We start from the raw sequence: 27,268 nt of genomic DNA, 5'->3' as shown, positions 1-27,268 counted from the left end.
AACCTATGTAACTGTGTGGAGTGGGGTGAATGTCCTGCCCAGTATAGACAAGCATCCCAGACTGTCAACAGGTTGCTTTAAGTGCAATGTTAAGAAAAGGGTGTGTTACTGCCTGAGCCAAGCAATATCCCCAAATTAAAGGAACTCTAATCATAGAACTAAAATAATATATATAATCTTGAATAACAACTATCCTTTTAGGAAGAATTAAATTTCTATATTTATTTGTTCTTTGACAGTTTCATACATATATTTTGTACTTGGATCTTTCAGATCCCTCATTACACTCTTTTATTCCGTTCTCATTGAACCCCTTATTCTTCCCACCACTTACAATAAAGAGAATGACTTCTCCTTCCCCACTAAGTATTAGCTACCATTGCTCAGAGAGGTGTAAGACCCCACGAGCCGCTCCCCCATCCATTATGGAAGGTTGGCTGGCTCTATCCTGTATAGAACCTGTGTAGGTAATCACAGAGGTAAGTTTATGAGTGCAATGACCATGTCATGTTCAGATGACAGAGTTTTACAGCATTCCTACCCACCCTCCAGCTTTTACAGTCTTTCTATCCCCTCTTCTACAATGTTTAATGAGCCTTGGAAGCAATAATATATATGTTCTGTACAGGGTTAAGTTAAATTTCTTATCACTGCTTTTCCATTACTCTTCATCTGTGTCCTGATTAGTGTTTTTGAAAATGTTCCTTCTCCAAATTCTCAAGTTTCCCATGTTATAACAGAAAATGAGGAAAGAAAGGTCTGAAATTTGACCAAGTTGAGAAACAGAGTAAATGAAGAATACCCGAGATTCTACCCACCATTGCCCAGGTGCCATTTTATGTACTCAGTGATGGTGTGTGATTAATACAACAGAGCTCAACAGTATCAGGCATGTCCTAGTGGCCTTCTTAATGTTTAATGCAGTGGGACTCTGTGTCTGAGCCTTTTATCCACTCCAAGTCTTTCTCCTCTTTGGCTGTCTTAACTGCACAACTACCTTCCCACTGTTCAGATCTGTTCTAAGAGCCAAATGTACTCCCTGCTTCCTCCATTCCTTCCCATTTCAAACCACATCCTACTTGTCTTCTTACTCAGTCATCACAATATGCCACTAGTCACACAGAACTCCCTCTAAGCAAACTCATATTTATTTGAATGTCTTGAAATCAATAACGTCTTTTAGTGGTCTTAGTCACTCAAGACCTTCAGGGTCAGTTCGATTTAAAAGACCATCAGCATGAGCTGAGATGATGTCCTGATATCTAAATAATTAATCATTCTTGTGATCGTTGTCAACAGGAAGAATTCAGTTGTGGGGACATCCTATTGCAGTGGACTGGGCAGAGCCAGAAGTAGAAGTTGATGAAGATACAATGTCTTCAGTGAAAATACTCTATGTAAGGAATCTTATGCTTTCTACCTCAGAAGAGATGATTGAAAAGGAATTCAATAATATTAAACCAGGTAGGTCATACTTATAGGACTACTTTTGAAAACATACTTTAAAAGCACTTGTGCACATTGTCTTATATGCACCAGTATAATTATTTAATGTAAATACATTTCCTTCATTAAACTATAAATTCTATGAATTTCTTTTTCCTCTTATTATTTCTTCAGTTCTCAGACACTCAGTCTGTATGTTAGTGAATGCATGGCCCTTACCCAATAGGTCTAATGCAGGCTTTCTGTACCTCATTGCTGTTGACATTTTAGAACAGATAATCCTTTGTATTAGGCATCTGTCCAACTGATGGCAGGATACTCAGCAGTGTCCAAAGCCCCTTTCTAATATACTTCAGTAGCAGCCTCCAAGACATACCCCAAAGTACCTCCAGACAGCTCTATTTGTGCCTTGAGAAGGGAGCCCACAAACATAATGGAATATACTTGTGACTTTAGGTATATAAGAAAAGAGGTGATGATCATGGGAAATCATTTGTGTAAAGAGAAAGGGTGAAGAGTAAAGTGAAGGTATAAGGAAAGAATTAGTTGCTGCTCATCTTGCCAATAAAACCAGTACGTTGTACACCTATTTCTTCTCAATATGAGAAAGAGAACACGACCACAGGTAAAGTGTGCCACAAACCAATGTCAAAATCAGCATTTCCCCAAAGTAATTCAAGACATCAATTCTATAAGCCATCCATAGAGAAGTGTGTGTCCTAGTCACATATGTTTGTAACTATCAATTCTTCAAAGAATTATTATGGGATTTAGAGTTGTTGGTTGTCTAGAAATCTTTGAAAGTCTCCAAGAAGATGCCTCATTTCTAAAAAAATTTTATAACATGAATCCCTTTTTAATGAAAGATCTTCGTGTGGAATTAGTGTGTTCAGGAACATACTCTGAGAAACACCAGTCTGCATTTATCATAGTAACATCATCTCATGACTGAAAACTTCTTGGACTACTGGCAAGCTCTCTGAGACCCGGACAAGTGTGGGCCAAAGTGCTATCATGTGCTGTCAACTGAGAATATTACTTCCTCCTGCTGCCTGTTTCCCATCCTAGGTGGAAGCATTATTATAACACAATGATAAGCTTATGGTTCACTCTAAAGGTAACTGGTAAGGAGATTGTTTTTCTCTTTTTAAAGATTTTTTAAAGATTCCTCCAAGCATGTGTCTTCCTTCAGCCTCAGGAACTCTGCCTTCACTGGCATTTATTATTATGGCATGACTCCATCCAATACCTGTGAGTCCAAGTCCAGTACAGAAACTGAAAATAACATACAGCTTCAGTACATATTGTTAGAGTGGACACTTTCACATCACATGCTACTTATTCATCTGATGTAGTTCACTTTACTACCCTCATTATTTTCTAGATAAGAAAACCAGAGGGTCATAAAAGTTAAGTATAACTTGCCTACAGGTCTTCACTCAAAAACACCCAATGTTTTAAATATCAGCAAGCAAAATTGTAGAACACACAAATCTGTTCTCACTTGAGAAGCCATGTAATTGATGCCAGTGACAGGAGTGAAGTGTGAATTCTCTGACAGTTCTCCCTGCTTCCACTGTGTTTATTGTGTCCATGGCAATGGGAAAGAGCTGGTATTACTGAAACAATCGTGATCTTGGGGAGCTATCAGACCAGAGAGGTGAGGGGGCTGCAATAATGGAGGCCATCCAGGCTTACTTCCTACCTCTCAGTTACCAAAACAAGCCATAGAGGGTCACAGTCATCACTACACCTGACCCTGAAGCTCAGGTAATTACATGCCCCATGATTCATGGGCTCAGATGTCTCTATTCCATTTTCTCAGTTTAGCTAGATAATTTTCTCTACATAATTACTGTCATAAGAAATCAAGGGCTCAATACGAAGGGGAGAGAAAATAGAACTGTTACAATGCTTTTAAATTACTCTGAGATGACAGGTTCACCATTATTTCAAAGGGAGGGTGATTCATTCAGTAGAAAAGAAGTTCCAGTGATCTTTGTGACCTTGGATCTGAGAAGATAACTCAACTGTAATAAGGAGAGAACTTTCTTCTAGTCTTATTCTTTCCTGGCATAATGTCTCATCTCAAGTTGCATCTGGGAATGAAGAGCAAGTAAAGAAAACCTGGCCTCTCAGGAGACATGCAAGTCACCATAAACTCAATATTATAATGGGCATACTCAACTGATGGTTAGGCAAATTTCCATCTTACCTTCAACCACAAAAATAGACTTATTTTGAAAATTGAGTGAGAAACTTTATACTTTTTTCTTTTTTAAATCTTATTTTATTTTTTCTCAATTTTTAAAACGTTATATTTTTTTAAAGATAACACTTAAGCCGCTTGATATATAACTTTACATGCTACCATCCACATGCATAGCAGTACATAAAAACAAGATAGGTTGCATTGTGGATTTTTATGCAAACAACTAAACTAGCTGAATAATTATAAAAATACAACAATTGAAATATGAAAATCTTTAAATCTTTTCTCTGTCCCTCCCTCACCAAATGCTACATTTCATTCTTGAAGTATCCTTATTAATAGTTTACTCTCCATGTTTCCAGGTATCTGTATCTGTATATTGTTACATTTGTTTCTGTATATGCTTACACATGCATTGGGTTGTTTAAACATAAATGCTCATATTTCATCTTGTAACTTTTTTAACGGGGTGGGAATTGGCACACCAAGGCCTCAGCCACTGCAATCAAACTTCGGATGCTTGTGCTACCTAGTGGTCATGTGCAGCCTTGCGCTTGCCTCACATTTGTGTGTCTGGCTAATGTGGGATCTGGAGAGTAGAACATGGGTCCTCAGGCTTCGCAGGCAAGCGCCTTAACTGCCAAGCCAACCCTCCAGCCCTCATCTGCAAACAATAGGTTTTTGATACTTCCACATAACTAAACATTAATCTCTTGGACTGTTTCAGCCTAGGGGACATTAAGTTGTTTTACTTTTCTGTTTCTACAGTGATATAATTGATATTCTTATATGAAACCCTGTGCATATACATAAACAGACCTGTATAAAACATTCTTCAAGGTAGAATTAGTAGATATCTTCATATTTTTCAACCTTTACATATGTTAGCATGGAAGGAAATTGTCTTAAATTTCAGATATTCTTCCAGAAGCAACTCTTTTTAGTTTAAAAAGTATTGAAGAGGCTAAGGAGTGGAGCAGTTAAAGGCACTTGCTTGCAAAGTCTGCCAGTCTGGGTTCAATTCCACAGTACCCACATAAATCCAGATACAAAAAGTGGCACATGCACCTGGAGTTTGTTTGCAGTGGGAAGTGTCTCTGAAATCCATTCTCCACCCCCCCCCCTAGATTCTAACTGTAGGTGGCATGGACTATAAATCCTACTTACCTAGTCAGAATCATAGCATCCTACTATTTATCTAAAAATAAACCAAGTAAAAATTAACAAAAGTTAATGTAACTCATTGCCCAAGTCTTTCCAACTCAAAAATTCTTTTGTATAATACAAAAGAATGAGAGTAGTTTCCAGGGAAGAGTAGGCACAAAATATCAATAGGTAGTGAGCTAAATATATGTGTACAAGATGACCAGTAATTCAGCTGAAACCAATTAAATAATGTTGACTATATATAAGATGCTATTTTTATGTTGATAAAATACAAAGTGACAGTCCTTTGCTTAAAGACTTTACAATCTAGGAAGTAAAAGAGCACAAATCTATAATTAGGTATACTAAATCATTCAGTAGATACTATTTAAAAATTTCAAACAAAATCTTCTGCTGAAAACATGGCAGTTTAATCCTGGACAGACAAGAGCCTCAACAAGATTCTTGCCCTCTTATAAGCTAACTTCACTGTTGTCAGTGCTGTGTTGAGTTTGCTAAGGTTGCCACTCTACTTTTTCTGCAGGTGCCGTGGAAAGGGTGAAGAAAATTCGAGACTATGCTTTTGTGCATTTCAGTAACCGAGAAGATGCAGTTGAAGCTATGAAGGCTTTAAACGGGAAGGTAATGTAGGAGAGAGAGGAGATATGGACAGAGTCCATGCAAGTGTATTATGGACGTTCTATTCACATGACAGGAATCTCTTGCATCCATCTCACCCCCAGATTTCCATCTCTGATGTCTGCTGCAGTCCTTTTAAGTTGATTAAAAAGGAAATGGTACAGAGTACAAAGGAGAACAGAGGAGTGGATAATGTATCCAACCTGACTTCTAATTTTTTTCTGATTTGGACAAGTCACTGGGCCTCAATTTTCTTAGGAAAAGGGAATTAAAGTATATTATTTCAAGGTGGTTTTCCAAATTCCAATTTTCTCTCCTTACTATACTTTGAATATAGTATTTTAAGGGTCAGTTGTCAGAAAAGATGTAAAAATAGCTGTCATTCTGCCTTAGCACTTGACCTCCCAAGCATGGAAGCTTGAAATTTCTGTCCTGGAAAATAGAGTCAGAAGGCAAACTAATTTCTGTACTTTACTGTTGATTTGTCTATAGAAACCCGTGTAATATGTATATCAACCCAATAAACACTAGAAACCTTCTATACACCTCTTATCTGCTAATAACATCTCAGATGCAAAGCGAATCAAACCAAAGAGTTTGTCAAAGAGCTGAAAGTCTAGAGGAATAAAATAACTACATAAACAGCAGTCAGTTATATCACACTAGAAGAGGCTTAAAAATGGAAAGTTCAAGGGAAGAAGTGGGTCATAAAGAAACAGAAGAGTTCATGGATATGAGCAGATAATATGCAAAAGAAGCTAAGAAAATAGAATATACTTTCAAAAGACAAATTATCTTATGTGAAGTCAGTCTTAGAGCCAAGTGAGAGAAAGTTGGAGAACAGTAAATTTAGTTAATTAAACAAGAATATAGGATATTGGTTCTAGATCCTAGCTGTGCAAAACACCATCCTGTTTTACACATTGGGAACTGTTTTACCCATTGGTCTTGCATCAATCAAGCGTCCAGTCAAAAAATATATATAGCAGGGCTGGAGAGATGGTTTAGTGGTTAAGCACTTGCCTGTGAAACCTAAGGACCCCGGTTTAAGGCTCGATTCTCCAGGACCCACGTTAGCCAGATACACAATGGGGCTCACGCGTCTGGAATTCGTCTGCAGTGGCTGGAGGCCCTGGCGCGCCCATTCTTTCTCTCCCTCTCTGTCTCTTTCTCTGTCTGTCACTCTCAAATAAATAAAAATAAACCAAAAAAATTTAAATATATATATATATGTATATATATATATATAGCAGATGAATCAATAATGGAAATGTGAGGGAGAAGTAGCGGAGTCAAAAGAGAAACTGAAGGACTCTGGAGCTCACAGTGTATTTGGAGGCAAAGCACAAAGTATTAGAGAGTTACTATTCTGGAGTGAGACAGAACTGTGGAGCACAGGTCTCTGCAAGTAATAGTAATACAAACCCCTAACACATTGGACTGCCTGGATCTCATCTCAAAGGTCTTTGATTGAGGGATTCAGTGAGCCCAAGGTGGCCTCAGAGAGAGGGAGCCTGGGAAGGAACCACTGCTCATCCCCACCTTATCCCGGCTCCTCATTGGCCAAAGCAATCATAATACAAAAGGCCCAGACTCCCCAGAGGACCCCATGTAGAGAAGGATGGTCTGGATGAGGATGGGAACAATGGGAGCTCCTCCCAGGCCAGGACCCTCAGATACAGCCAAGCCTGAGCATATGCCTCCTCAAGGACCTTCAAACAAGGCTCAGGGGAATAAGAAAGCACTGCTTCAATGGTACCAAAAGATGGTAAAGCAAAAACCAGTGTATATTTAAATGCATGCTTATGATGCAAAACATTACTTCTTCATTGATTACTGCATTTACTATTATAGAAATGTTATTTGAAAACAATTTGGAAGTTAACTTTTCTCTATCTGGAAAATATTCCTGTGTATACATGATGATTGCTGAGAAAGCACAACAATCATCAACTAAAGCCTATCTTGAGTAAATGCAGTGGAAAAGTGCTCAAATTATCCCCAAGTTTTACAGCTAGACGTTTCTATATCAATGTTTAAAAATTCTGTGTATATATTTAGCATTATTTGTAAACACTTTAAAATTATATTTATGTATAATATGATTAACTTCAAAAATTAGTTTTTCTAAGTTCCTTAGTATAATTATGAGTAGTTATATTTAATTTATTAATCAAAGTGAAACTTGAAAGCATTTTTTTAAATTATTTATTTATTTATTTGAGAGCTACAGACACAGAGAGAAAGACAGAGGGAGAGAGAGAGAATGGGCGCGCCAGGGCAAAAATATGGAACGCTTCACGAATTTGCGTGTCATCCTTGCGCAGGGGCCATGCTAATCTTCTCTGTATCGTTCCAATTTTAGTATATGTGCTGCCGAAGCAAGCGCTTGAAAGTATTTTGTAAGATACTAATTCAAAGAAATTAACCTAGTAAGAAAGGGTTAGTTTTTTTTAATAAGTGGGGAAAGAAAAGTAATGGAGGCCAGTCATGAAGCTCTTACTGACACCTAAATTGGCACAAAATAAGAGCATGGACAAAGTGGGGCTACAATTGAAGAGAGAGTGCCACACTTCACCATGTGGTAATTAATCCACAGACTCTAAGTACTGATTGGAGAGAAACAAGAAAAGATGAGTCAAAGAAAGTTTTCCAAATGGAATTCTGTGAAGAGCGTCAGAAAGAGAAACATATTTGGAGAGAAATGTGATGAGTTTAACACTGGACATCTTTATTCATTCACTCTACACTTGTGAGTGTCCACTATATGGAAGTTTTGCTGAGCTTAAATTTTACAGTTCAAAAAGATATTGTCCTAGCTCTTGAAATTTCCAAAGTAAATGACTAAAATACTGACTTTAAAATGCTTTTACTTATGGTAGAGAAATACCAAAAGACAAGTTGTAATAATAAATCTAGCTTTGTAATACAAATCATTCCATGCACAGCATGCACTGACATGGAAATGCTGACAAAGACCTGTCTGAGTCTCTCACCTTCCTCAAAGTGGGACTAAAGATATAAAGAATCTTATATCTCAGGGTCACCCTTTCCCCTATATTTGAAGTCTTTTCTAATTACATCAATATCAGTATAAGATTGTTGAATGCCAGATGATTTTGTCCATCTATCCATCTAGCACATTTGACACTGGCTCCTCCCACAAAAAAAAAAAAAGTAGAGACATGAAACTAGTGACAAAAGCTAAAAATGATGAATGTGGAAAAAAGCTTCTTCAGAGGTCTCAATAATCCAGGAATCAGAAGTCAGTCACAGAATTGATGGTTGAGGTTCACACTCCATTGTTATAAAATGGAATTTTCCGAAGGGACATTTTATATTCTCTACATAAAATAATGGCCTATTATGTTCTTAATTATGATTTAAAAGACAATTTCAGTCTGACAATACCTTATCCCTATGATGAGAAAATACATCCATTTGATATGTGTTTGCTTCTTTTATAAGCAAACGGTATGTATGTCACTACCTTTGACGTCTGAAACCATTTGCAACTTCAGAAATTTGTGTCAGGAAAGAATTTTTTTTAAGTGGGGGTAGAAGCAGGGTTTCAGTTAGCCCGTACTAACCTTCAGCTCCCTATGTAGCTGAGGTTGACCTTGAATTCCTAATCCTCTTGCCCCCACCTCTGAGAAGGCAGGGAGTACCACGATACCCAGTTTTTCTCTTTTCCTTCCTTCCTTCTTTCTCTGTATGTGTCAGTGACTGCTAAGAACATGTTTTAAGTGGTCGCTGACTTATGAGGACTAAGTGCCACTCTCAACCCTCCCCGCGTTCCTGCCATTCCTGTCTATTAGCTCCAAACTTGTCCTCAAGTCAAAAGTTTGCTTCAGAAGGAACTACCAATGGGAGAAAATGCAATGAGCTCACAAATTCCTCCTCCTTGAGTGGGTTCCCACCTCGCCTTTCCGCTTCCCCAGTGGACCCTTAACTGCTGTGTAGCTGCTCTCATGTGCATGCTATTTAGTTGTCTGCCAGTTGGAAAAGACTGACTGGGCTGCCCATGGCATGATATTGATAATAAGATATCTTTACTGATTCCCATCGCCATTTTTTAATAACTTATTTTTATTTACTTATTTGAGAGAGAAAGGGACAGATAGAGAATTTGGCATGCCAGGGCCTTCAGCTGCTAAAAATGGACTCCAGATGCATAGGCCACCATGTACATCTCACTTACTTGGGAACTAGGGAATAGAACCTGTGTCCTTAGGCTTCACAGGCAAGCACCTTAACTGCTAAATCATCTCTACAGCCCTCCATTATTATTTTATTGTGTAATTCATATTCCACCCATAATGATTGTATTTAATGATTTTAAATTTCTTGTTAGCATCTAACTATATAATTTTCAAGACATACATAATAGAAAAATGTAATTTTATATATTGATGATTATATGTAAATTATAAATGCATAATCATTATGTCAATGGACAGTGGTCAATATGTTATTGACAAACCTGTCAACATCTTATACAACTTACCAACAAAACTACTCAGAGTGGGCTGGGGGGATAGCTTAGTGGTTAAGGCATTTGCCTGTGAAACCTGAGGACCCAGGTTTGATTCCCTCAGGGCCCACAAAAGCCAGATGCATAAGGTAGCACATACATCTGGAGTTCATTTGCAGTGGTTGGATCCCTTGGCATGCACTCTCTCTCTTTCTCTCTCAAATAAATAAATAAATAAAAATAAAATATTTTTTAAAACTAGTCAGAGAAAATGCAGTGGGCATAAATGCATGAAGAGACAAAGTGTGAATAATTGCAAGCCAGGAACCATTGAGTGATAACCTAACACCTAGAGGGAAACATGTTGCTAAGACTCAGCCATAATGAATTCTCTCTATCACAGGTACTGGATGGCTCCCCAGTCGAAGTGACATTAGCCAAACCAGTGGACAAGGACAGTTATGTTAGGTACACCCGGGGCACAGGTGGAAGGAATGCCATGCTACAAGGGGAGTACACCTACTCCTTGGGCCATGTTTATGACCCCACTACAGCCTACCTTGGAGCTCCTGTCTTCTACACCCCTCAGGCCTATGCAGCAGTCCCCAGTCTTCATTTCCCAGCCAACAAAGGACATTTCAGCAACAGGGCCCTTATCCGAGCCCCTTCGATCAGAGGTAATGCCAATCAGCTCTGGCCTTAGAGTAACACCAAGATTCAAATGATTTATAGTTCAGTACCCTTAGATAAATTGGATGGGTCCACTGGAAGGAAAGGACTAGAAATTGTTTGTTAAAAATCAAATATTATATCAATGTCTTTCACTCTATAGAAATCTGGTTTTCTTTTTCACATTGCAACTGGTTATTTGGAAATATTTGGTCAAAACATTGTACATATTTAGTATGCAACTTAGATCTTTGCAAGGACCCATAAAGCTTGTACTAACTATAACCTAATTCCACAATCATTCTTGCTTATTGTGAGAATGCAAGCCTGTCATAATATGTCTGATTACAGAATTTTGAAGGGAGAGTAGTATGGTCCAAGTAGAGTAGAACTAAGACCTCAAAAGTAATATGATCCAATGGCTACGTAGTGAAAATACTTTAAGGCACACATATGCACTCGATGGTGAGTTAATGGGACATCAATCTTACAGATCACAATTTACCACTGTAACATAAGTAGGAGGTATTCTCATCTGAACTTTCACGCTCAAATATGTGTTACATTATTTTGGAAGTTGTGTGTCTGTTTGAGACAGGGGCTTACTATGTGTTCCATGCTGGCCTCACCTCCTGAGTGATGGGATTACAGAGCAGCGCTATGCCTGGTCATGTGTGATACATTTGAAAAAGCCAAACTGCCAAGGAAATTTACATTTTTATCACATCAGAAACTATAAATTCCAAATAGAAACCAAATTCAATCTAATTTCAAAACCATAAATGTTTTGTTTAAATCCCATACAAATTCTTAATGTTTGAGCAGTAAGTTTAAGCAATGGAGAAAACTTCCCTTCTCTGAAACAAGTATTTCTCTGCTTTGTGGTGTCTGGAAAGTTTAACTATTCAAAGATGTAGCTCATATAGCCAAGATGCTGACCTTTTGTCCTCAGGTGGCATCTGACTGGGCTATATCAAAGAACAGTGTGTTTAAATACCTTCTTGGGTTTTACTTAGAAACAAAGTGGAATGTCCAGATTATTGTATTTTATTCTTTTTTCTGAAAGACTGGATGGAGCATCTTGGGACTTCCTCAACAGCCCTAAAATTTTCCTACTCATAATATAATCACCCCCTTAATTACAATGTAGAAGAAATACCCAAGTTTATTCAGAATAACTTCACTATTTGAAAATAAACTGTGTCAATGAGACAACGTGGGGCTGAGGAGCTGGCTCAGTGGTGAGAGCACTGCTGCATAAGCACAGGGTCCTGAGTTCAATCCCCAGCACCCTTGTGAAAAGCCAGTATGGACACATGCCTGTGACCCCAGAACTGAGGGGGAGTGGAGACAGCAGTATCACTGGGGCTCACTAGCCCAGCCAGTCTAGCTGAAAACTAGCATGAACTCCAGATTGAGGGTAAGACCCTGTCTTAATGATATAAGGCAAAAGTGCAATAGAGGAAAACAACCAACACCCACCTCTAGCTTCTGCCACGTGCACACAGATGTGCATATCTGCACACATACATGCATACACCACAACACACTCAACATACCACAAGCATATACCAAAATGGCGCATATGTATCAAAACTTCTTCATTAACCAATCCACATATTTAAGTTGTAAACCAGTTGTGATGTAGAAAAAAAATCTCTATTCTAAGAGAAAATACTACCCAGCATAAAACAAGAAAGTAATCAACGAATAATATTCATGGATGAAGAGTAATCAAGTTAATATTTTCTCTCTTTATGCCACCAATAGGAAATCAAAGTAGCAATGTGGTAAAACAGAAATCAAAAGGAATCTATGTATGAAACTCAATGGAAATTTAAGCCTCACAATGACAGAACCTAAGACAGAAGATGTTGAGCTTTAAAAAAAGATGGTTTCTAAATATTTCTCCAAGTCACTGGGGATAGATCATTGACTGTATTACTGACTGACAGAAAAAGTGACATTCTCTATACCAAGACCAATTGTAATACAAGTAGTCCTGGTAGTTTTGGGATATTTTATTATTCATATTTCCAATCTTGGGTAATGTATAGAAAAATATTAGCAAGAGGTTAAATGAAGATAGATATCGAAATATTTCTTTCTGTACCAAAATTTTAAATTATATGCTATAGCCTTCTTCCATGGGCAGTTTATAAGAAAGAGAACATTGCTAATGGTGAGCTTACCTGATGTTGAGTTTCATTACATTAGAATCCTTGTTTCCTACCCATCTTCAGGACAATAATCAATGTGACTTGGGCTAACTTTTCCATTACAGTAAGATTCAGGGTGATTTTCTGGTGGTTTGATTCAGTTTAATGCCTTCTTACATTCCTAGAAATTTACATGAATGTCCCTGTAGGGGCTGCGGGAGTGAGAGGCCTGGGTGGCCGTGGATATTTGGCATACACAGGCCTGGGGCGTGGATACCAAGTAAAAGGCGACAAGAGAGAAGACAAACTCTATGACCTTTTACCTGGGATGGAGCTCACCCCCATGAATCCTGTCACTTTAAAACCACAAGGAATTAAACTTGCTCCCCAGGTAGGTAATGTCATTTTATAGAGAGTTGCTTTAGGTTGGACAAGTGACCATCATTCAAATGATTTCATTTGTTCCTCACTTGAGCTATGGTTTTGTTTCCTTTAATAGATAAAGTGGTGATTGTCATAATGTCAGAGGGGTGCTGAGCACTGAGTGACACTGATCCATGATAGGCACCATCATCTCTTTAAAATCATAGTCCTCTGAAATGCAATGAACCTAAGAGGTATGAATAATCATCCATCAGAAATGGTTCAGTGGTTAGAGGCACTTGCTTGCAAAGCCTGATGGCTGGATCACCCGGTACCCACCTAAGGCCAGATGCACAATGTGGTACATGGGCCTGGAGTCCATTTACACACTCACACTCTCTTCTCACTTCAATCAGTGAGGGGCTCACTGCCAAACCTTTAAGATAAAGAATTACCAATCAATTTCTTAAATTAAAATAAAATGAAGAGCCTGGTTCAGAATAAATGCTTGTTGAAGAAGGATGATTGACAAATGAAATGAACTCATGGCAGGAAACCTAAGTAGGCCACTTAGGGCATGTTTTCTTAGAAACCCGGGTTTAAGGGAAAGTTCCACCATGAAAACAAGGTGAATCTGAAATTAAATCCTTCTACAACACTCATAATTTGGCAGTAAAATGTAGGTGACTTTTGATTACTTTTATTTAATAGCTCTGTTTCCGTGGGATTATGGTTTATATTAGTGTAAGTTAAAATTTTAAAAGGTTGTTCCAATACAGAAATAATACCACATTAGAAACTAAAACAAACAGAATAAATGGCTGTTACCCTTGAATTGTCCCATTATTGTGCAGTATATGCTGATTTCTGTGAAGCCACTTTGGCTGAATCCACAGTTAGTATTTGTGTACTCTGAAGAAAGCTTCCCTGCTGTTACCCTAAGATACAGACCCAAATTTAAAGAAGCATCATGTAGGAGTGTAACCAAGGGGAAAATGTGACATTTAAACACTTAATTTGCAAATTTGGTTGCGGGAGTGTGGGTGGGAGTGGTGATATTAATGGTTTTCTTTTATATGCATCTAAATATTGTTTCTGCTAACTCTACCCAGGAAATTAGAGAAAAAGAAAGAGCAAGATAGAGAAAGAAAGGTAGAGAAGGAAAGGAGGAAGAATGCCTGTTACAATATTAAACACTAATCATTTGTTTAAAAAATTTTTAAGGGGTTGGGGAGATGGTTCAGCAGATAAAAGAACTTGCTATGCAACAATGAAGGCCTGATTCACCCTGGGTTCAATTCTCCAGTACCCATATAGACAGCTGGCCACGGCCATGCCCTTCTGTAACACCAGTCCAAGGAGAGACTTGAGAATCGCTTGGGCCTGCTACTCAGCCAGCCTCAGCAGCTCTGGGTTCAGTGAGAGATTCTCATAGCAAGGAAACCTCAGAAGTGTGATAGAAGAAGACATCTGACATCCTCCTCTGGTCTCCACATATATGTGTACAGGGTCACTCACCTGTACACACATATATACCACACACCACCTCTCTCTCTCTCTCTCTCTCTCTCTCTCTCTCTCTCTCTGTCTCTCTCTCCCTCTCCCTCTCCTTCTCTCTCTCTCATACATACAAAAAAATTATTGGGCTTTTCCAACATACCATGTATTTTACTAGACAGTAGAAATGTAAAAATGAATATCACAAAATTCCTGCTCTCAAAAATCATATGGCAACCCAGTCAGATGATATGGGCACACAGACAGATAATCACAACAAAAACAGGTAAGCGGTAGGACCGAACTCTCTGAAAATGCAAAAGTTACTCATTTCTTCTCTCAGGTCCAAGCCCACAATAATAACCTTAAACTTAGGCATCTACAACTCTTTTAAGAAAAATTTATAAATGATAATCATAAATTCTGTATAATAATTTTGAGAGCTTCTATAGCACAAATAAGAATCTGTTTTGTGCATTAAACTCACATTAGAAGTTGTTCATGCTTTATATTAATCTATGACTAACCATTTCTATCCTTTCATGGAAGTTACTTAAGTAATAATATCTGAATATTTACAACTACAGTTAAAAACTGAAGTCCGTGCCACCCCCACCAAGATGCAGTGCTCAGAGCTGCCTACAGTCCATCAGCCCAGCACGTATGCTCAACTGCCCTGACTCTCAGCAAAAACTGATTGTGGCTCGGAAATCTTGAGGAGCACTTCATATAATGAATGACAAATGATGCTACATGAAGCCAGGCATAGTGGGGCATGTCTTTAATCCCAGCACTTGGGAGGTAGAGGTAGGAGGAATTCCAGGTCAGCCTGAGCTAAAGTGAGACCCTACCTCCAAAAACCAAAATCCAAAAAAAGAAAAAAAGGAAAAAAAAAAGAAAAAGATTATACATGAGAGTGTTTTAATCATGGAGAAAATAAGAGCAATCTACACATTAATAAAGTGGAAAATGTCACGGCCTGGGGCTGCTGGATGAAGGTTAGAGACATGTCCTGGGGTATTGTTCTGTCCCATGGAAGTATCATCTCAGACTTGTGCCCTGGTGGTATAATATACCAAATCTGCAGAGTAAGGGGAACATCTAGACTGCCAAAATAGAGCTTGGGGTGAAGAGATCATGAAAACTCTTAGAAAATATTTATTTTGGGTAATTACAGAAGAAAAAGAAAACATGCAAATAGATAATCATAAAAACAGTCAAGAGTAGTATATGCCAAGTAAATAAAAATATTGTAACTGTCAATACCTATTACTGGTTATCAGTAAAAGCTGACCCTGAAGTGTTTTTTTTTTTTTTTTGAAAATGTGAGGTTACAACCCTATGATAAATGTCATAAAATAAGAATATGTTCTTGTGTTATCTCCCCTAAGCCCCTTTAAACAGAGGACTTCAGGATGCTAATTAGCATTTCCATCTACATAGTGCTAAAGCACTAGTTTTTAATGGGATAAATACAAAAACAAATCATAAAATTAAGCTCTTGATTAAAATTCTGTGTATATCTAATGTACTAAACTAAAAACATTAGGGTAAATGGTGTGAAAGTGATTTTTATGAACTAATAGATACATTTTAAATGGAGTTCCAATTGAGTCCAACTTAAATTTTGTGAGTCATTAAACCATGTAGCATTTTTATATCTTCCATTAGCTTAAACTGAAGATCAAAGTTTAGAGTCTGGAAACCAGAGAAATAATGTAAATGTGACACTTAAGGGAGAAATCATTTGCTTAACTCTTGTAGATATTAGAAGAAATTTGTCAAAAAAATAACTGGGGACAGCCAGTGTACCAGCTGCATTCTGCCATTGGACAAGACCAGAGACAGTTATTCTTATACAAAGTTACTATCCCTGCCCTGGCCAACCAGAATCCTGCCATGTGAGTAACTTCTCCAAACTCCCAGGCTTTAGATTTGGAGTAAGGTTAGCTTGTAGATTAAGTGTACTTGAGCATCATCATACAATATACTCAATCTATTACCTATTCATATGAAAGCAGATCAAAATATTAGAATAGACAGTTGGGCTACATATGCCAGCGATGAGACTGGCATCTAAAAGCTCCATAATTACATATAGACAGTAAAGACTGTGTAGAGTAACAATGGAAAATGGTAGGTAATGTTAGAGGTTATATAATTTAAGCATATATATGTATATGCATATATATATACAGATAGATAGATAGATAGATAGATAGATAGATAGATAGATAGATAGATAGATAGATTTCAGCTGTGTAGTGTTTAAGTTGAACATGAAGTTGCCATTTTTATACATAACACTCCTCCATCATTTAAATTTTGAAATAAAGATCTGACCTCTATGCAAAGCTGCCTGTATATATTTTAGGACCATGCATACCTTAGAAAAGCCACATAATGCATTACCAGTTTTCTCAGGAATGTCAACAACCATGAAGGCTCTGGATCAGCTCACAAATGTGCCTATGTGCACGTACATGTGCAAGCTTTTGTCAGTGGAAAGAGGAAGATCACTGTTACTATAGCCCATCATCCAGTCGTCTTAAAATGCTAACAGTGCCTTTGGTTTTCTCCTAACCTGGTAACCAAGTTTCAGAATAATTAACCTGACTGTGCTTTCCAGCCATCCTTTCACACCTCCAAAACTAAGTGCTTATGTGGACGAAGCAAAGACCTACGCAGCAGAGCATACCCTGCAGACGCTAGGCATCCCCACTGATGGAGGAGACTCCGGGACCGCCGCAGCCGTGGCCACTTCCACTACTGTTTTCCCAGGTACAGGAAAGTTTAATCATATCAGCATTGGAGGGCTGCAAAAGTTGTTCAGGAATCCCTTCTGTGCATCCGCTCCACCTCCAAAAATTCTGACTGTGAATAAAAAATAAGTTGCCCATTGAGTGAACCATTGAGGCATTAGACAGGAAAATGGAGCAAGAGCAGAAGTTGGCTTTAAGCAGCAGCATGATCTTAAGTGAGCTGTTACTTTTCATGAGAGATGTTGGTGCCATCAGTAGGTGGAATTGATTTGATCTCTTGCTGTGAGCTACACACTCAAGTGCTCAGAAGCTGTGTCCTACCTCACCAGTGTTCCTGACACCTGAGTTAGGTTAGATCCTACTTGCAGTGTACGGATGAAGAAACCCAGGTCTCGAATGGTGAGTAAGTTGGCCAGCATCAGACACCTTTGAGTTGTTGTTGTTAAAAAGGCTTTTGCTCTCTGGCCGCACCTCGTCTCACTTCTGCAGTCCTTCTGCCTCGGACTCCAGGAAACGGAGACTACAATCATTTCCCATGCCCAGTTTGCCAATTAGCTTTTAGACAGTTCTTGAGTTTCCACTCCTAATCTTCCTCAATCTACTTTTATTACTTTGCTTTCTAAAATAGATATATGTCCCAAGGCAAGTTAAAAATTCAAAAACTATATAAGAGGAATAAATGGATGTTTTCAATACATGAATAGTCAGGACTCCATTTTCATTATCATTTATTGTGATCTGAACTACCTGCTAGTTGCTTTAATGTAAAACCTATCCATAGAATAACAAGCCTTCGGGGATCATATATAAAAGATTTACCATTTATAATGTATCCAAAATAAAGACTAATTATTTAAAAATGCAACCTATAGGGATTAAATGGAACTAGGCAATAAACACCTTCAAGAATTTTTCTTTAGCATTTATTCTGTTCCATTTTAGTAATAAAATTTTATTTCTTTTGAAGACATTTGCCATTTTGGCTGGTAATTATGTCAGCATTTCCCCATATACTGAAGCTAGATTTTCTGCTATAATCTGAATTGTGATATTCTTATTGATTATTAAATTGGACTTGTGTAGATATGAGAATTTATATATTCTTTACATCTGTAATACCCAGGCCGACTCTCATTTTTTTCTTATTTCTCAAAAATTGCTGATTATGTCTTCTATCCTGGCAAGTAAATCTAAAACGAGTCATGCTTCATGTATGAATGCAACCTTGATTCTAGCTTTGTTTCTTTGTATAAACTTGGAGATGCTCTTCAGCAACACTGACATACAGATGGAGGACACCCCTGAACAGCGTGGGGCCACCAGCCTCCGTGTACATGTGCCTATCTATGTGGGCTTTACATCCAGGCCTCTTCTCAAGTCTTACAGAAGTTGAGCCCCTGTCTCACAGCGAGCTGCGCACAGATACCTTAACATTTTTAAAAAATGCTTTTGTAGTAATAGTTGGAAAAAATAAACTAAAATTTTACTATTTTTCACTATAGGTATACATGGTCTCTACTTATCCTGCTGGTGTAGAAGCAATGGTTTTTAATTTTTTAAATGTGAGGTTTCAGGCAGGTATGGGGCTATAATATTGTCAGACCCACAAGTGCCCCCCCGCCCCCGCATATGCTTCCAAATCCCTAGCTGGCCTTCCTTCTGTGTAAATTCTGAGGTCCCCTGAGAAAGTCCAATACTATAAGCTTTCTTTCTGTCTCTGTCTCTCTCTCTCTCCCCCCAACGTCTCTATTTTCTACTGTGAGATGATACTGACACAGGTGACAGTTGGTTCCCACTGGAGGATCACTGTCCTCAAATTTTCAAATGCCAGTTCACATATCAGATTCCCTGGGAGCACGTTTTCAACAAATATACTTGTGTTGAGTTTTCATTAATGTTGCTAAAAGAAGGCAGTATGCCAAAAAGAGCAACTCCAAATCCCTGTTGTAAAGTTGTTTTTTCTGCCTCCTCCTCCAGGATACGCTGTCCCCAGCGCAACCGTTCCTGTGTCTGCAGCCCAGCTCAAGCAGGCTGTGACCCTTGGACAAGACTTAGCAGCATACACAACCTATGAGGTTTACCCTACGTTTGCAGTCACTGCACGAGGGGATGGATATGGAGCCTTCTGAAGATATCTATATTTTAATTAACTTAAGAATAATACACACAGAATTTTATAAAGAAACTAAACTGTTAAAAGAGTTCCCCTAAGACTGTGTTATAGCTTTTCCAAAGCAACACCTTTTCTAAGATGGAGTAATGTCCTCATTGGAGAATGAGGACATGAGAATTTTTTTTTTTTTAATGAAATCAAATGCTATAAAGCGTTTTACTTAACAGAAAGCTAAAGAGTCACTGACAACAAAAGTTGTTCTTCCACGGATCCGAGTGTCGTGGGAGGGAGTTACAAACCCTGACATAGCAGAGAGAGATCTCTTGGCAGCCAAGAGCTGGGGCGGAGCAGACCTGGGAAATCAGTACCGAGGAACAAGCTTGTTAAATGCCAGAGTTGCCACATCTGGCTCACCACTGCTGTCGTGATCGACAGAGGCAAAAGGAAAGGAAGAGGATGCTTTACAAAACGCCTTCACCTCTGCCCATGGTGTGAGGTATGATTACAGGCCTGAGTTCATGAAAACTAAACCTTAGACCTAGCAGCCCTTCAGTCTGAAAATTCCGTCTCGGCAGTTTGTATGTATCTTCCTGTCTCCTACAGCCTCCCAGGACTTCCAAGAAATGGACGTGATCCAAGCCCTGTGTTTATTCGACTCATTAGCCCACATTATTCTCCTTTAAAAAGACCCACCGTGCCCCAGCATGCTCACCTCACAAAGCCGGCACAAAGTACCGAAGCAAGAAAGGATTTCTTTTCCTCATTTTTAAATTTTTGGCTTGTCCATACACATTTATATTCATCTTGGATTCATTTTGCTGTTGCCTAATTCTGTAAAGTAAATTGTATCTACATAATGTCACTTATGATAGTTTTCTAAGCAAAAAAAAAAAAAAAGCCCCAAAAGTCATTTCAACGAGCCATGACGTTTTTGTTTTTGTTTTGTTTTGTTTGTTTTGTTTTGCTTTTGTTGTTCTGAGACAGGATCTCCCTGTGCAGCTCAGGCTGGCTCTGAACTGGTGATTTTCCTGCCTCAGCCTCCCAAGTGCTGGCTGTGCCAATATGTACCATCACACCTGACTCTAGAACTGGGATTAACTTTCAAATTAGCTTTGAATTCTCGCACAGTGATGTCAGATCTGACAAGAATCACTTGCCTTCCCTTCACTTTACCTTATTTCAAGAAAGTATAGAGGCTAATATAGCTGAATCCTTTGTTTTGAGAGTATCACAGGAAAGTCACTCCTATCATTGCTGGTCAGAAATGTCTCCACACATGCTCAGGAAAGGTGTTTGCCACAGTCTTGATGATCTAGTCTAGAGCCTTGGGAACATCTCATGATGATATGCTAGGAAGAAGTTTCAAAATAGAAAATGGGGGTTGAAAACCAGTACTTTCTTTCCATACTTACAGTGATTTCTGAGTTCAAAACAGAAATGACCAAAGTCCAGTGCAGAATATTAATGCTATTCTAGTCTCATTCATGATTTTAGACATACAGCATTAGAATTTCCATTAAAAAAAATCTTTTGGCTCTTTTAAAATTCCATAGAACTCAAAGGATAACAAACAGAAGTGGAGGAAATTTTACTAACTGCTTAATGGAACTGGTTAATCCAAAAATTAGGCCAGGTTCCAATCAAAGTTGGGTAAATTTCAGTCACTGTTCAAAGTTTTGATACCTTTCAGTTCTGTTACCTCCAATCAAACATCAACACAAAAGGCTCCAAATCTCTAGCTGAAATTGCCAAATGCTCTGTGCTTTCTGGTTTATACTTAGCTTCTGTATTGTCATATTTCTAAGTACAGTGGCAATCTCCTAATGCAGAGGTTACACTTCGAGCCAATTACATCAGCATGTCTTAGAGTGAGTACCTGACATCAGTGTTATATATGTACTTTAGGTAATTCAATATGCAACTGAGTTTGGGAACTTCTGACATTCTTTGTTTCCACTCTACCTCTTGAGTTCTTTTCTTTGTAACTTTACTTTCCCTAACTATAAAAATACATGAAAAAAATCTAAGTTAGCGATATAGCCAAATATTTTTACTTATGCTTACCTCATAAGCAGTATGAATTTGAAGATAATTCATTTTAGCTTCAAACTAACGGTGAAACAAAATTCTAAAACTGAAAAAGTGGGGGGGGGGGAAGGTCCTTGGAGCACTCATATATCCAAACTTACATTCCACACAGACTTGCTTCGACTCTCAGAAAGAGTAATTACACTGATGTACCAGTCCTTTGGGCAGGCAAATCTTTCCTCAGTCTAAAAAAAAGCATCCAAATTCCAAGAGCAAAAAACTTTAATATCCTTAGACTTTTTGAAAATAAATAGCCAAGGGCACTGTGCATGTTCATATGACACGCAATAGAAAGACCAAAACATTTTATAGTTATTCAAAAGGAAACAATAATTACTTCATACAGAAACCTTCTTATGAGAATATCATCATTATGAATAATTCCATCATCATTCTTTTAACATATTTCAATAAAAATCTAAATGTGATAAAAGTTCTTAGGCATGATGGCACATGGAGACTGAGGCAGGAGGATCACTGTGAGTTCAAGACCAGCTCTGGGTTACAGAATGAATTTCAAGTCAACCTGAGCTAGAGAAAGACCCTGCCTAGTTGATGGGCCAGGGAGACTGAAGTGTTACAAAAATTTCTAGTGGAACACCACATCATTATTTTTTGAGGAAAAAAAACATAAGCATTTATGTCATTTGTCTTCATGGGACTGATTGTTATAGTAGTGAATCGATATGGATAATATATATATATATATATATATATATATATATATACACACACATACATATATATATATATACATATATATATATTCATTCCTGAAATTTTACTTCAGTTTAGTATTATCTACAGAAGACCTTGAATTCCATTAAAATATATTCATGAAACGTTGAGTGGGTTTGCATTGCTTGACCAAATACCTGTATGATGAGTTTGAAACAAAATGAGTGTTTAAACATTTTTTTTTTAAAACAGGTTTTCTCTATGCATCCCAGGCTAAACCCACACACCTGATCCTCCTGACCCTGCCTCCTAAGTACCATGATGTGAACCTTAAACATAACTTAAAAGATCAAGTAGAAAACTAAAGGTTACTTTTGCTTAATGTTTCTATTTTAGACTTAAGACATTAGCATGAATTTAAGACCTTCTGCATCCTTATCCATTTTGCTATTTATTTGTCTACTTAAGAATACTTATTAGGCTTCTACTTCAAAACAAACAAACAAACAAAAAAAAAACCCTACAGTTAGCAGACCAGCCAAAGAGAAACAAAATACCCCAAACATTAATTTGAAAGTTTGACAATGAAAAGTTTACTGACAATTAAAATTTGAGCAATGAGATTGGGTCTCCTTTTGCTTACCTACAAACTGCTGTCTTTTATCAAATTGCCATTCTTTTCTGCCATGTTGTTAGTATATCAAGAAGACAACTTTCATCTGCAGCAAACTGACATTCTCCTAAATGAACAGGTTACCTCCAGTATCCAGCCCAGTACCATGCCAAACCACAATGTGTCTGGGTAACAGCACCCAAAATGGTGCTAGAAAACTACCTCCTATAAATTAAAAAAAAAAAAAAAAAGGAATTATGACTTTGGAAAAACAAACTGACAAGGAATAACATAAGTTAAATAAATACAATATTTGTTTTTACTTTAGTCTGAAAATTCAATCAGTTTGCCAAAATATTTAGCAAAATAATTTTCAATTTGTGTTAATTTTCATCATGTTTAACATTTTAAATGAGTCTTCTATAACTCTTCCTTAGAAACCTGATCCACCATGACAATCTATGTAGATAGAGAGAGTTTCCCAGGTGAAATAATAACAGAATAAGGGCAAATTGACAGTTAGGGTAAAATTTTCTTACATTCAAAGCTACGAAGTTTGATAGTTTGTTACCATTGAGCAACTCAAGCCCTATGCACAAGGTGTCCAATAGTCACGTAAGTTCATCATTTGTTCTCTCTTGGAATTTACATGAAAATTCTCAGTGGGGGAGCATATCTAAGTCCTAACTTATAGGTTTAACACTTTTTAAATTTGAGAGATCCACTTTTATGTATTGTAGCTCCTTCTGTTAAAGATATAACAGAGTGTAAGATATAACATGACAAGGAACTTTGTCATTAATACTCTTAAAAGAAAATATTTACAGTAAAACATGAATTTTTATATACTTACTGGACAACAGAGAGAAACAAGGTAGCAAGCATTCCTACTTGACATGCCACCAAAATCAACTGGGTTTAACCAATTCCAACCCAGGATGAAGCTCTACTTCATTCTAATAGCATCTTGGAAATGCCCTGAATTTTAGTAGAACTTATTCATAGATGTATCCACCAGGCTTCATATTTGTATCTGCCAATATTATAATGAAGCAAAACAAGACATATTATTATGTGTGAAGACTGTTAAAAAATAAACTTTTTTCTCAGTCCCATGTCCTTTTTATTTATGGAGCAAAATATTAGTTGTTTTTCTAAATATAAAATCCGCACAAGAATAATCTATTTGCCCCCCAAATATCCAATATTTTTAAAAGGCTAATTTTCCTCACAATGTTTACACAAACAACAGAATGCAGCCATATATATCTTGAATACATAGACTCATTTATAGGAGACTGTACACACACATCAGTTTTATACTAAATCCTTTTTTTAAAAAAAGGGGGGAGGGGACCTTCTACTGTAGCAAATAGTGGAAATGAATTCATAACCAAAATAAAATATAATTTGCCACCCAAAAGCCTTCATTCATTCAAACATTCCTGGACTAAAATAAGAAATACTGCAATACCTTTGCCAACAACCTGTCACCATTTGGAGATAGAAAAGCTGAGAGGTCTTACCTTCTTTTCTCATATGATAGTTTGTCTAATGCAAGGGGAGAAACAGCAGTCTTTAAAAGCAAGCCACAGAGCTTTCTGGCATCTGGTGACTGTTATCCACATCCAGGAATTGCCACCACTTTTCTATGGTGACAATATATCCTGGTTTGCCAGGACAGCCCTGGCCCTTTGACTATGACCCCAACATAAATACGTCCAGTGAGCTCTCTTACTCTCTCATGACACTCAGGTTACTCAACCAATTATATAAGAACATCTTGCCCTCTGGGTGTGGGTTTTGTCTAGTCGGTTTGTTGACTGGTTTGCTTTGGCTTCTGATCTGGGAGTATGCTGGTGTTGTAGAACTGCGTGACCGTGCGCCTCTCCAGAGCAGACACAGCTTAAATTAGTGGGGTCAACCGCTTCTTACTGAATGTGGTAGGGTCGTGGTAAGTGGGAGCTATCCCCCACTTTCTCCACAAGTCACTCAGATAGCACCTGATTTAGCTACTCCTCTTCTCACTCCCCATTGACCTGGGGACCCTGACTTCCACCTTTATTTGGCAGAACACATAGCTGCCAGGCCAGACTTGACCAGCAACAAGATGGAAGATAGCTCCTCAGGGTTTTTGCTTACCCTTTCATGGCCCACAGAGCATTGGGAGAGACTCAAAGGATGTTTCTGGTTCTTGTTTTCCCTGAATTAAGCTACTGATAACCCCAAACTGGAAAACAATGCAAAACAAAAATTTCTATATAAACCTTTACATTTTGCCCTTTTCCCATCTGTTTTAGAAATTTTTCCAAACAGAAATGCCCTCGCATTTTACATTACTATTTTGGTTACTCATCAACTATTCTTTGCCAAAACTCCTCAATTCATCCCATACAAAGCTTTTATTAATTTTTAGTGGAAAATGGAATCAAAAGGTTAGTTTCCTCTTTGTAAAATCTTTACACTTCCTTTGATCTCTTCACTAGTGTTGAGAATGAACCAAACTTTACAAGCTGCATTGCTATTGGCCCACTACTGGGCATGGTGTGTGCTATCAGCCCTTGTTTACCGCAGCGATTATGAACACATCTATTTCACATCTTTCTCCTCAGTGCGGCGCACAGGCCAGTGGTCCATTCTGCCTTTTTCAAACCTGAACATAACTTCATCAACTGATATTGTTTGTCAGAATCTCCAAAAACATACCAATTTCATTCTAAACCTTAAGTTTCCGTTACCATGGCCAAACATGACCTACTACTATTATTTAAGTCTAATCAAGTATTCCCCACAAAGAAATATATTTTTAAAACTATGCAAAACTGGGAGCTAAAGATTTAGAGATTGAGGATAAGCTTTAAAACGTGTGCTTGAGGGACTCACATACTGATCTGTGAGGTACTGAAGGGTATCATCCTCATTTACTTGAGATATTTGAGTTTCTAAACTGCAAATATGTCTATTTAAATATCTCACCATTATTTTGGTTTAAATGCTTAGTTTAATTATTGTTTTTTTTTGTTGTTGTTGTATTCCTTCATAGAATTGTCATTTTCTTTTTCTCAGCTGTTGTGATGGCAATAGAGCCAGATAGTTATACCTTAGCTCTTAATAAAAAGCAAGCTAATAACAAAATACACTTCTGATTTCTAGTTGTGAAAGCAATATCTTGCTTATTTTCACTTTTTTTTTTATTTATGTGAAGTTAGCTAAGAAAATAAAAGGAAGATATGAAAGCAGTATTAAAGAGTGTGCATAAAGCACTTATTTTTGTACTTTGAGTGCATTGTTTTGTAGAGCATTATGAACTACCTAAATATATTAAACAAAATAATACCATTCAGTCACTGGGGAAATAATCACTGCTTTGGGAGCTATATTGGGTATCTTAGAATTACAAATCAAGTGAAATGAGTAACAATGTAATATTTTGCAATTCAAGCATGGTGAAATGGATTTAATTGAATTTCCCAATATCAAAATAAAGTTTAAGAAGTTACCAATACAAGTTGCTAATTTTTTTTCTTTCCTGAAAACTCAAGTTTGCTTTTGTCAGTAAATATCTGCATATTCATAATGTGCCATTACAATGTGATTTTGATGACTTCTCCCCATTCCATTTTTATATAATTTCCCTCTGGTTCATCTTCTATTTTAAAAGCAAGTTGCATGAATTTAGTGCTTTATTTTCCAATCAACTAAAGAAAGCAAGAGAAATGTCCACAAACTAAAAATAAAAAGAAAATAGTTCCTCAGACTGCGCTCTTAAGCCAACATGTACCTGGGGACATCTGCTAATCCCTGGTGAATAGTAACAGACACCAGCAAACTGTCCTTTCAGGACCAAATCCTGCTGTTTGTTGGTCACTGAGCTAAATATGGTTCTTGTGTATATAAGGGCTTAGCTAAAAATTCCTTTAACATTCCTGAAAGGTTTTTTGAAAAGGAAGAATTTGTTATTCCATAACCATATATAGCCTATAAAACCTGAAATATTACTAGCTGATCTTTTACAGCAAAGTTTTGCCAATTCTTTGTTAGAATGGTGCCATATATATTTTGGTTGGTTCTGTTACATGTAGATCCCCTTCTTTGAGGTACTGTGTTCTACTCTAGCTTAGGATTAGGCTTGGCTGGTAATGACCCTAGTAGCGATGTCACCAGGATCTTACTCTGGACTCCCTTTGGCTCCCTGGTCCTTGCACTCTTTGTCAACATAATCCAGGGAGTCACCCTGAGCACACTGTGGGAGAGAGAGAGAGAGTTATTACAGAGTGGAGTGGTGTGCTTTCAAAGGATGAGCTTGGACGTCGGCAGAAGCGACCATTTGACACAGGCTAAAGCTACTATTTCTAAAGTGTCCAGAACAGTTTTTCCTGATGTGTGTTCACCTGTCCACGTGAGCAACA

The 27,268-nt window shown here is 37.7% G+C and overlaps 1 protein-coding gene and 1 non-coding gene across 5 annotated transcripts in view; one reads left to right on the top strand and one right to left on the bottom strand.

Moving 5' to 3' along the window:
* The window catches only part of A1cf (APOBEC1 complementation factor), a 77,885-nt gene extending 55,639 nt beyond the window's left edge, over positions 1–22,246 (top strand). For 3 of the 4 annotated variants that reach the window (XM_004653191.2, XM_045161398.1, XM_045161391.1), the window contains 7 exons: positions 1,300–1,464; positions 5,349–5,446; positions 10,321–10,594; positions 12,931–13,136; positions 16,370–16,506; positions 17,235–17,386; positions 19,345–22,246. In XM_004653191.2, coding sequence (XP_004653248.1) covers positions 1,300–1,464; positions 5,349–5,446; positions 10,321–10,594; positions 12,931–13,136; positions 16,370–16,506; positions 17,235–17,386; positions 19,345–19,496 — 1,184 coding nt within the window. In that variant the 3' untranslated portion in view covers positions 19,497–22,246. The remainder of the gene's footprint in view (positions 1–1,299; positions 1,465–5,348; positions 5,447–10,320; positions 10,595–12,930; positions 13,137–16,369; positions 16,507–17,234; positions 17,387–19,344) is intronic. The other variant, XM_004653192.2, reaches the window with a different exon arrangement.
* On the bottom strand, positions 7,726–7,832 carry LOC123458107. Its single transcript, XR_006635406.1, has one exon. It is a non-coding gene; the product is annotated as a U6 spliceosomal RNA (small nuclear RNA).
* Positions 22,247–27,268: the final 5,022 nt, after the last annotated feature.

Source organism: Jaculus jaculus, chromosome 1 (genome assembly GCF_020740685.1).
Source record: "Jaculus jaculus isolate mJacJac1 chromosome 1, mJacJac1.mat.Y.cur, whole genome shotgun sequence".
NCBI classification, from domain to species: domain Eukaryota; kingdom Metazoa; phylum Chordata; class Mammalia; order Rodentia; family Dipodidae; genus Jaculus; species Jaculus jaculus.
Note: the sequence above shows the minus strand (reverse complement) of the source record. Positions and strands in the feature narration are given on the sequence as shown.